General features: G+C 42.6%; 1 protein-coding gene across 1 annotated transcript in view; it reads left to right on the forward strand.

Annotated features, from left to right (window-relative positions):
* LOC126481044 (nuclear pore complex protein Nup205) overlaps nt 1-12447 on the forward strand; it is a 313396-nt gene that overhangs the window by 272657 nt on the left and 28292 nt on the right. Inside the window, exons 25-27 of the mRNA XM_050104525.1 lie at nt 1837-2105; nt 2184-2375; nt 2475-2593. Of these exons, the coding sequence (XP_049960482.1) occupies nt 1837-2105; nt 2184-2375; nt 2475-2593 (580 nt within the window). The remainder of the gene's footprint in view (nt 1-1836; nt 2106-2183; nt 2376-2474; nt 2594-12447) is intronic.

Genomic DNA, 12447 nt, shown 5'->3' on the forward strand with positions numbered 1-12447 from the left:
AAAATTCAGTCTTGATCACACCACGTATGTTACAAGAAAATAGGTGACCGGTTTCGGTCATATCACATGACCATCATGTAATTTAATTTAGAAAGTAATAGAAACCTTACTAGATTGGCAATAAAATATGACAAAATGGTTATAAGGACAAAATACAATAGGACGTGTTATACCCGTGGCATCCTTCGAAGATGGTAGGTGGAGCACTCTTCTCAGCTGCTGTGATATCAAGTGGTGCCAGCAAGTGACGAGCATATGCTTAAGTACGAAGACGCTCCGCCTACCTCTTCTCCCTCCACATCACGTCAACCAATCCGTATAAAATGGGTTCACATAATCGTCAAAATGTAACAAAGTACAGTAATAATATAAAAATAGTTATCTATAAAATATCTCTTTACAACCACAGGATATTGTATAAAATATCAATTAAAAGCTTTAAAATAACTCTACAGACGATGTATACTCAGTGTTCTCTCTATGGGCTAAGGTGGCACTACCACAATGGTTTCAAAGTCAACGATGTTGTGGAGGTCTTTGGCATTGCGGCATCATATCGATATGTGAGTTGTGACTCGACTGCAAGTATACATCTATGCCAGATTCAGCCTGTCTGTCTTAAATTAACTTTATTTGGCACTGGATATACATGTGATTATGGAATGATCAGCTGCAGAGTGGTATGATATTACGTAGATTTTTTAAAATGTCATAAAACTGATTTATTAAAAATGGAGTCATATTTCGTAATATTTCTAGTTGGAAGTTTAAAATTAATATTTACGTACTGTTTTTAAGGTACATTTCTGCCATGGATACAATTGGGTCCTATGATTTTCTGAAGAAAAGAGTACATACGTGTTCCAACTAGAAATATTACGAAATGTGACTCCATCTTTAATAAATCAGTTTTATGACATTTTAAAAAAATCTATGTAATATCCTCTGGCAGGAAGATCCACCACTCTGTGAAGTTTGTGGTATGCCGCTTTCAGTTCAGCATATTGTAACTATGTGTGCCCTACATACTGAGATTAGGACAGTGCTCAGTCTCCATGGACATCTGCCCACCATCCTCTCAGATACCGATATCAGTGTTACACGGGTGGTGAAATTTTGTGAACTGTCAGGCCTCAACCCAAATTGGTGGGGAAGGGCGGCAGACTTTAATACATTATAAACTGCTCCACATGTGGGGACAAGCTTCGTCCCCACCCATGAGATTTGCATGCTGACTTTTCATCAGGGTGCTGACGACCATAATGTCGAGCACCCCCTCAACCAAAATCATCATCATCACTATCTTCCCACATATTGGTGACAGTCTCAGCAACAACTCTGAAACAGAGGTGAATTTAGAGCCTGTGGTTCTTCTTTCAGGGAACTCAATGTCATATTTCATCAGAACAAGCTCCAGTAACTTGGGTCGAGTAATGTATGAGCATTCTTCAAAGAACGAAGCTTCTACTGCTTCCCTATCCTGTACATCCACATGTTGCTCAATCTACATGTCTGTGATATGGTTGTCCGGAAACTTACTTGTCACTGTCCTCGAGTGACCTCCGTTTGTTCTTTGTTTTCTTGTATATAGACTGCCTGTAAATTATAATAACTGCACGAGAGAGCTTCATACCAAAATGAAGTTGTATTACCACAGCACATGTACAGTTCTGCAGTCCTAATAAAATGTGTTTTATGTAGCTAATTTATGGTATAAAGTTCTTTTATATTACACATCAATTCTGTTTTTACAATTTTCACAATTGTTAGTGTACATAGTATTAGAATTAACTGCCTTATTAATGTGATTTTGAGATGTTTTTGTTCTTCATTCAGGTGCAAAATTACAAGGGCTGAGAGCTAATTTATATGCTGCTCTGTTGAACTTCCTTCATATGACATGTCAGAATGGTGTTGAAAGTTATGATGAAGAACCGTCTGAAGGGAGCATGTTTATAAGCAGATTGGACAGCTCAAAATATCGTTCCTTTGGCACAGATGCTGGACCACAGCATGCATCATGCCTTAACATTGTTAGAAGTTTCGGTGAAAGTCTGATTGATGTACTATGCCACGACTGCACTGGAGGACATGATATTTGCAAGGTTAGATGCTTTCTTGTAATTATATATTATTTAATGAATGTTTCATGTATATTGACAAACTGCCCTTTCTAATTTTAGATGCTGGCATTGTCTTGCATTGGGCTTCTGATTGAGTTAGACCCTCACACTAATTGGATTGCATATTTGTCATCTCGTGGTTACCTGAAGTATATTATCGATAGCCTTCTTGATGCAGATGAAAAACTTGTGGCTGTTTTAGAGCCAGTTCCTCGCTCAGTTTCAGCATTGTATGTTTATGAATCTAAAATGGTAAGACTTCATTACTCTATTGAGCTAGTAATTATTGTTAAATAGTTCACATGGTTAATTTTCATTGTGTCCTAATGATATCATTTACATCTGGTTCAGGCCATGCTATGCCGTGTTGCTGCTTCACATTCTGGAGCAGAGATGCTGTTGGAACATGGTTTAATGGGCTGTCTGTCATCCATGAGTATATTTGATAGGCACCCAGATATTAGACAGAGGTAAGTAATTGCCTCTTAATGTATGCAACACACATGGAAATTGATTGTGCAGTAAACATTACCACAACATTTCATTAAGGTTACTGTTTAACAAATGGAGAGATCATTATTTCAACACATATGTAATGAATTGACACAGTGTAGAGTGCTTATTTTAAATGTTGTGTACTGTTGACAGTTTTATTTGTTAATTGACACAGTAATCTCTGTTGTTATAACAAATAAACAAACCCCACCTGGATCACTTCTTTTATTACTGACTACCGTCTTCAATCTGCACTGCAGATTATCTTCAGGTGTAACACTGAAAAGTGCAGAAGTGTTCCACACAGTGTTTGTTTATTTGTTATAACTTTATTTGGATTTGGATTCTATCAAGAGACTTGTTGCTTGTGTTGCCCATGCAAATAAAGGACTTTGTTGAACAGTTTCCTTTCACAAACAGGGTAACCAGTGGGAAACTGTGTTAAACATAGCTTGTAATTTTCTAGAATTCCTTCCCACGTTTGAGACTTGGTTAAGAAAAGCGACCATAGTTTTAAGCAGCACAGAATAAACATTTTATTGCAACTAATTCACACGTAACACTCAGAACACATACATATGAACAAGAATAAAGAACATAAATAGAAATTAATCACAAAGAACATATATCTTAGCAAAAGCATAGATTCTCATTTATAACACTCCCACTTTTTTTTAAAAAAAAAAAATTACATAAATAAAATAAAATAAAAAAATAGAAAAAAAGAAAAAAAAACCTCGTACTATCAGTCCACATTCCTTTATCACTTGCTGATGTCTTATACTTGTGAGTGACTGAGTTAACATACCAGCAAATGCAAACCTCTTTTGGACAAATCAAAAGCACCTTTGTTATCACAATAAAGTTTAATGGGCTCATTTTTGGTGCATGGAAAGATTTCCAGTTTTGACCTCTTCAGCCAGAGTCTCTTTTGTCACGCTGTGGCCAGGGCCATAGGGCCATATATTCAGCTTCAGTAATTGATAAAGCTATTTTGAGCTGTTTGTTGGTGCTCCAGGAAATAACAGCGCCTTGTGATTTAAAAAGAAAACCTATGACTGACTGCCTGTCCTCCTTGTCTCCTGCCCGGTCTGCATCACTATATCCTGTGACATTCCAGTTCTCTTCCCCAGAAAATGGCAGCTTCAAATCCATAGTCCTGTTTGAGTACCTCACGGATTTTTTAACTGCCTGCAAGTAAGGCATGCCCGGATCGTACTTGAAGTGTCTTACAACTGTGACTGCACACGTGAAGTCAAGTCTGGTTCCCAACTTCACACACATGAAACTGTTTATAGCTTCTCTGTAGTGAACATTTCTCATGAATTTTCTCTCTTTGTCTGTCTCAGGGCTCATATCTTGGGTAAGTACTTGGTTGTTGTGTACATGCATTGCTGGATTACAATCCTTCATGTTGTATTTATTTAATATTTGTATTCTAGACTGAACCACCTGTAATAGTCTCCTTTTGTGCTTTCCTGTGATTCAGATGCACAAGCAATTTAACACTTCTCCTAGCATTTTTGGTTTAAATTCCTCTTTGAGTTTCTTTTTTGAAGCTTTCCTTCTCTTTTGGGATCTTACTGAAATTCACATGTCGCCGTCATAAATGGTAACACTTAATATGGTATTTCTATTATTCTTTTGATAAACACACGAACCTGCTGTACTTCTCGTAAAGTTCAAATTTAAGAGTTTTTTTGTTTATCTTAATGAATCTGTTGCGACTGCCATGTTTTGATCCGTAAACATGATACAGTTGTCCTTCACAGTTCAAGTGTTAACATCAATCTGGGATTTTGATATAAATCTCCTCCTTCAAATCACCTTGTAGGAATGCTGTTTTAGAGTTTAAGTGATTTATGTCTAGGTCATATGTGGTAGCCAAACAAGCAGACACTGTAATGAATTATTGCGGATTACTAAGGCATGTGTCTCTTCATAGTTTAAAACCTTTGTGCACATCATTTAACCATTAGCTGTTCTTTGTATCTGAAAATATGTTCTTGAAAATTCATTTTGGTCGTGAATATCTGTTTGGTGTGCCTATTGCCTTTTCCAATGTCCGATTTTCAACATGTGACTATAATTCTTCTGTAATTGTCTGAAGCTAACTATGTGATCTGAAGCTAACTGTGCGATCAGTTATTTTGTAAACCAATCTGAATTCTCTGTCTGTAGAGTAACAGATCACATAATCATTCATCTTCATTGGTTTTGGAAATCTTAATTTTCTAAGTGTTTGACTTTGCTGTGAGGAGCACAGTTTTTGTGACTTTTGAATTTGAATCTTCTGAGCTTCTTTGATCAGGTAAAATACATCTTGAATCGTCGTCAACAGTAGGTTCAGATTAAGCTATTTCTGATTTGTCTTGTTTAATTTTGGGCTTCCCTTTTAAAGCACCGTTATATCGTCATTATTTTGAATGATCTGTTACTTCAAGTTCTGTCTTTTTTCTACCAATATGTCCATCAGTGTGTGTCTCACCAATTCCTCTAGTGGGTAAATTGTAATTATTCCCTGCTATCGATTGTGGAGTTAACATTGATTTCCATGAATTCATTCCACACAGGAGTTTAGACACGTGCTGAAGCATCAGAGTCAGTTTACCAGTTATTATTTATGGCTTACCTGCTGTAATGAAGAATGTCTTATAATTTGAAGTCCCTTCTGATGACTTGTAGCTTCCTTTGTTTTTGCTGCAACAGTTTATTGCAATATAACCATACTTATTACAATTATAGCATCTTGTTCAGTTGAAAAACTGCATCACTATTTATAGAGTAGCAGTGCTTTTTGTCCTCCACTCCCTGCAACAACTTACTTGTAACAGTGTCTCTAGGTACTGGTATATTGAAATTATTTTGGCTCATAATCATTGATTTGTAGCCATCCTGTAACGCTGCCAATAAAATGCGTCCTACCTTTCCATCTTTAACTTCAAAATTCAGACCATTTAACTTATTAGAAGCGGAAATTATTTTGGGTGGATATTCTTCTACTGATGTACTGTTTTTCAGTCGAGTTGTTAAGTATGTAGTCAGCAAATCATTTCTCTTGTAAAGTCGTGAGTCTTCATATAACCATTTTAATTTATCAGAGTTTTCTTTTGCTGTTGTCATACACATAAATTCCTGGATCGACTGACAATATTATTTTTGCTCTAGCATCACACATTTTCAACATGTCACTCACTTCACTTGAGGTGCACCCTTGCAGCTTTTTATAGTGAAGAAGAGTTTCCATTTGCAGACTGACACATATTGTAGCTCTGTCTTCCTTTCAGTTTTTCTCTATAAATGATGATAAAATATAATGCCATAATTCTAGCTTCAAATAGACTGCTGAACTTACGTCTATATATTAAGCAAACTGTGTTTACTGCACAGACTAGGTAGACTGGGCTCACAATCTGTTTTTTTTTTTTTTTTTTTTTTTTTTTTTTTCTTTAATATTCAGTAAAGCTATCACAGTTTGAAGTAGCACACAAGAAACCTTATATTGCATCAATGCACGCATTTAATATTCAGAACACCTGCCTGTGAACAAGAATAAACAATATACATGGAAATTAAAGGCAAAGATTGTATAACTCAACAGAGGCAAAAATTCCCATTTATGACAGACTCTTGGTTTCCAAGCTGTTTTATTCTCTGAAAGTTAGCGGACAAAATTGGTACGTAGATATGTGTAAAGAAGTGAATACTGTTAGTAAAATATTTCTGGTGCCCTCCCCTCCGTACTGTGTTGGAACTTCACATAGGTCATCCTGAGTGGCAAGGCAATGTGGGAGCTATTTTTGACGTGAAAAAAGTGAGAAATGTCAGAATGGAGATGCTGTTTCTGACTGTGCATTTGATATGAGCAGGAAGGCAAACAAGGAGTCTGTGCGTAGTCTTCGCCACCAACTTCTCCAGATTTGTGGGGTATGCAGGGCTTGGCCAGAAATGAAGGTGACAGAAGCATCAGCCCCAGGCATATAGAGGAAATAGTACTTTTGGCGCAGGTTGTACGAGACGTGAACCGTTTGTTACTACAGTGTCCAGGTAGCGGTTGGTGTGGCAGAAAGATTACAGAGTGGTAAGCCAAGAGTTGTGTGGTTGAGTATGTACGCAGTAGCTTTTTCCATCTTTAAACTACTTACACTGTAAAGAAACCAAAAGAATGCCCAATAAATTGTATTTATTAATATTTTCATAAGAGGCATGAAAGGAATGGTTAAGGAATGTTTGTGATGGCAAATAAATTTCAAGAAAAAACTGTACGTACAGCATTCATGAGGACTCTGCAGATCATTTTCCAAGAAGGGATTGTAATTAAAGCACACAAGACTCTGTATTCCATTAGTTTCATTTTTACCTCAGAGAAGACTGCAGCAAAACACATTCCATTCTACATTAGATTTGTTTTTCTACAAAAACTTTAAAACCCCATATAATTGTAAAAAATCAGATCAGAAAATGAGTGCTTCCCCTGTCATTACAGTGAATATCCTTCTGGCACGTGAAAATCATCAACTGTAAAATAATAAGAGTATTTAATTTTATATAAGTACTTCTCGTCATGTAATTCATTGGCCTGTTCATATTCTGAGAAAGGATACACTTTCTGTCTGCAATTGTGATGTATATGTTCGAATGAATTATTCTTGGATCTTAATCTGTGTGGGTGTCATATTAGTGTCTCTCAGCTTGTTGATGACATTCTTTGTTCTTCTGCGATATTAGTATTCCAAAATGTCTGCTGTTACGTATTTTGGTACATAATAGATTTTGACACTGTGACTTTTGATTCAAGAGCATGGAACTTTCACTTAATCCTCTGGGTTCTGAGGCACGACTACTCTTAGTAAAATACTCTGCATGTGGCCTATGAAGTTGTGTCTCAAATTATCTAACGAGTAGTCTGCTGTTACTTGGAAGCTGGTTTGCAGGGAAATAAGGATTTGAAGTTAACAAACCGAAATTCCATACAGACAGTCTACTTACATGTTTACTAGTTTGTCAGTTACCACGCAAATATAGAAAAACTTACGAATGAAGAAAAGCTGTTTAAAGGACTTGAAATGATATATCAAGTAAATGAGTCTACTGAAGATTTCTGAAGCTAAGAAGTTAGAAATGGCAGAAAAAGCAGTTATTCAAGGATACAGTGAAAGGTGTAATGGTTCTCTGCTGCTGAGTTGCTCTTCTAAACAGCATCCCATATGAGCAAACCAGTTGCATCTTTACCCATAGTTACTCGTACTCTTAGGTACTTGGACTGTGCTCGGTTCTGTCTAAAAAGAATAGCTTGATAGTGTCAATCCGTGCACATGCTCCATTTTGTCTGGCACGTCCACCGGGCTTCAAGGGACAATTAGGTTGCCACCGGTGCCTTCATCTTGGCCTTCGAAGGTGACACATTACCCGAGAAGGTGAAGATGATGGTCTACCGATGTGACGTCAAGCCATATATCCCTCCCCCAATGCGGTTCTTCAAGTGTTGGAAGTTTGGACATATGTCTTCCCGCTGTGCTTCCAGCCTTATATGTCGAGATTGTGATCGTCCATCCCATCCCGATAGTCCATGAGCCCTATCTCCTACATATGTTAACTGCGGAGAGCACCATCCACCTAGTTTGCCGGACTGTAAGATTCTGCAGAAGGAAAGGAAAATAATAGAATACAAGACCCTGGACTGAATGACCTACACTGAGGCTAAACGACATCTTTCGCCGCCACTGTCACTCCTGTTACAACTCCATCCATTGCTCCCCATGCAGTCAGCTCTCAGAGCCAGAAGACCACACCTGCCCCCTTGACGGTGGGGGCACTTCCCTCTCTGTTGCTCTCACACCGCCTAACTTGGGAGCAGCAACCCCCCAACCATCGGGGACATCCATCCCCACTTCGAAGCCAAAGAATCTTGTTTTCTTTGGCTTCTCTTGCTAGGAAGGGGTCCCTTGGGTCTCTCCCTTCCCAGATTCCTATCAGTGGCAAACCAGACATCCGCCAGTGGCTGAAGAAGCCCCAGGTAGCTGGTCGTAGGGTTTCGCGGTCCTCTTCAGTCCCGGAGACTGAATCAAAGAAGCTCTCCCAGCTAGATCAACCCGAGGAACAGCGCGAGAAATCAAAACCGAAGACCTCTAAGAAGAAAGAAATTGCGGTGGTACCCCCACCATTGTCGTTACCTACCAGCTCCGCATCTGAGGATAAGGTGGAGATTATGGCATCTGCTGAGGATCTAGATCTTTCTGGTCCCTCAGACATGATGGATTTCGCTCCCGTAGGTACTCAATCGGTGGCAGCAGGTGACCCAGCGGCGTAATCTACCCCCTCGGTCCCTTCACGCCTTTCTCTGCTATGGACAATGTCATCCTCCAGTGGAACTGCAGTGGTGTTTTCCACCACCGTGCTGAGCTTTGACAACTTCTCAGCCTTCACACTTTCCTCTGCATTTCTCTTCAGGAAACTTGGGTTCTGGTGATGCTCTGTGGCTATCAGGGTTATTATAAGAAGCGGGCAGCGTATCAGAGGTTGTCTGGTGGCGTCTGCATCTACGTCCTTCTCTCTCTTTACAGTGAGTCTGTCCCTTTACAAACACCTTTAGAGGCTGTCACTGTTCGGGTGTGGACACCTCAGCCTGTTACTGTCTGCAGTCTCTATCTTTCACCGGATGGTGATGTCCCGCATCAAGTCCTGGCTGCACTGATAGCCCAGTTGCCGCCACCTTTACTGTTACTGGGCGACTTCAACGCCCATAACCATCTATGGGGTGGATCAGTGGCAACAGGCTGAGGCAGCATCGTTGACCAAGTACTGGCACAGCTTGACCTTTCTCTTCTAAATAATGGTGCCTTCACACATTTTAGTGTGGCTCATGGCATGTACTCAGCCATCGACCTTTTGATCTGCAGCCCTAGCCTATTACCATCTGTCCAATGGAGTGTGCACGACGACTTGTGCGGTAGTGACCACTTTCTGATCTTTCTGTCACTGCCACAGTGTCACTCTTCGGAGTGCCCCTTCAGATTGGCTATGAATAAGGCTGACTGGGACTTGTTCACCTCCATTGCCACTATTGAGCATCTTTCCAGTGACACCATTGGTGCGGTGGTTCACTCGGTCACCACCAGCATCATTACTGCCGCAGAAGTTACCGTTCCCTGTTCTTCTGGGTCTCCTCGGCGGTGGGCTGTGCCTTGGTGATCGCCCGAGATCGCTGAAGCGAAAAAAGATCACAGGTGGGCACTCCAGTGTCACAAGCAGCATCCCTCATTGGAACACCGCCTTTAGACAGCTCTGTGCGTGAGCCCACCGCCTCATTCGCCAGCACAAGCAGGAATTCTGGGAACGGTATCTCCACCATTTGTCTCTGTACCTCTCCATCGCAGGTTTGGGCCAAGATTAGGCGACTCTATGGCCATCGGATCCCCCTCAGCGTACTTGCAGTTTCACGAATGGAGCAGTCTGTACTGACTCTGACACAATTGCAAACAGCTTAGCGGAGCATTTTGCTAGGAGTTCCACTTCTGCGAATTACCCACTGGCCTTCCACTCCCTGAAAGAGTGGTTGGAACATCGGAGCCTTTTATTTCACACACGCCACCCTGAATCGTACAATGCTCCATTCAGTGAGTGGGAATTCCAAAGAGCCCTAGCCACTTGCCCTGATACGGCTCATGGGTCAGATCACATCCACTGTCAGGTGCTCGAACACCTCTCGGTTGACTGCCAGCGATGCCTCCTAGACCTTTCCAACCTTATCTAGGTTGAGGATGAGTTCCCGTCACAATGGCGGGAAAGCGTCGTAATCCCCGTGCTGAAATCTGGCAAGATCCCACTGGAGGTGGACAGCTACCGCCCCATTAGCCTCACCAACGTTCTGAGCAAGTTGCTCGAATGCACGGTGAGCCGGAGGTTGAGTTGGCTACTTGACTCTCGGGGCCTTCTGGCTCCGTCTCAGTTTGGGTTCCGTAAGGGCCGCTGTGCCACTGATAATCTGGTGTGCCTGGAGTCTGCCATCCGTATGGCCTTTGCCCACCATCAGCATCTGGTCGCCGTCTTTTTTGACATGCGGAAGGCATACAATACGACATGGCGACATCACATCCTCTCTACACTTCATGGTTGGGGTCTTCGGGGTCCGCCCCTGATTTTCATACAAATTTTTCTGTCGCTTCGTTCCTTCCATATGCAAGTTGCGGCCTCCCATAGTTCCTCCCGAGTTCAGGAGAATGGGGTCCCACAAGGATCTGTCTTAAGTGTCTGCCTCTTTTTAATTGCAATTAATTGGCTCGCTGCAGTGGTGGGAACGTCTGTCTCAACTTCCTTGTATACTGACGACTTATGCCTATATTATAGCTCCACTGGCATTGCAGCTGCTGAACAACAGCTGTAGGGCGCTATCTGCAAGGCGCAGTCTGGTGCTGTAGCGCATGGCTTCCAGTTTTCAGCTGCCAAGACCTGCGTTATGCATTTCTGCCAGTGACGCACAGTTCACCCTGAGCCACAGCTTTATCTCGACGACCCACCTCTTGCTGTGGTGGAGATGCATCGGCTTTTGGAATTGGTTTTTGATACCTGGTTGACTTGGCTCCCTCATATTCGACAGCTTAAACAGACGTGCTGGCGGCATCTTAACGCTCTTCATTGCTTGACTCACACCAGCTGAGGTGCCGATCGGTCTACCCTTCTACATCTGTACCAGGCTTTAATTCAGTCCTGTCTAAATTATGGGATCCTGGCTTACAGTTTGGCATCCCCATCCTTCACAGCGGGATCCGACTCGCCACTGGAGCTTTCCAGACAAGACCTATCAACAGCGTACTTGTGGAGGCAGGTGTCCCTCCATTGTGTTTCCGACACCAGCAATTACTGGCCGCTTATACCACACATGTTTGTAGCTTGCCCGGGCATCCCAATTATCGTCTCCCGTTCCCTCAGTCGATCGTCCGTCTTCCGGAACGACGGCCCCAGTCAGGGTGTACGGTCGCGATTTGCGTCAGAACTCTTCTCTCTGGGCTTGAGGTTTTCTCTCTTCCACCTCTTTTCCGGGCCCTTCTGCGTATTCCCCAGTGGTGTGTGCCCCGCCCGTGCCTTCGGCTCGATTTGGCACAGGGCCCGAAGCACTCCGTCCCTCCCGAAGCTCTCCGCCGCCGCTTTCTTTAAATCCTTGCTGCGTTTCAAGGCTCTGACGTCTATACTGACGGTTCGATGGTTGCCGGTCGTGTCGGTTATGCTCTTACTCTAGGGGATCGTTACGAACAACACTCATTGCCGGCTGGCTGCAGTGTTTTCACTGTCGAGCTGGTCACCATCTCTCGTGCCCTAGAGTATATCCGCTCCTGCTCGGGTGAGTCCTTCGTTATCTGTAGTGAATCCCTGAGCAGTTTACGAGCTATCGACCAGTGTTTCCCTCGCTTTCGTCTGGTGATGGCTATCTGGGAGTCCCTCCGTACTCTTGCCCATTGCGGCCAGTGTGTGGTCTTTGTGTGGACCCCTGGTCACGACGGCATCCCGGGAAAAGAGAACGGGTTGACACACTGGCCAAACAGGCTGTCGGTGCACCGGCCTCGGAGACTGGCCTTTCGGAGAGTGACTGCAGGTGAGTTTTGCGGCAGGAGGTTCTTTGCACCTGGGGTGAAGAATGGCGCACCCTTCCTTCACCCGACAAACTTCGGGCCGTCGAGGAGGCTACTGGTGTGTGGCGCTCCTCCTGGCGAGCCTCCCGCAAGGACTCTGCTGTCCTCTGCCGGCTGCGCAGTGGCCACACCTGGGTGACGCACAGTTATTTGTTGCACCACGAGGACCCACCTTTATGTCACTGCGGGTCAGCTTTGACGGT

Source organism: Schistocerca serialis, chromosome 5, assembly GCF_023864345.2.
Source record: "Schistocerca serialis cubense isolate TAMUIC-IGC-003099 chromosome 5, iqSchSeri2.2, whole genome shotgun sequence".
Taxonomy (NCBI): Eukaryota; Metazoa; Arthropoda; class Insecta; order Orthoptera; family Acrididae; genus Schistocerca; species Schistocerca serialis.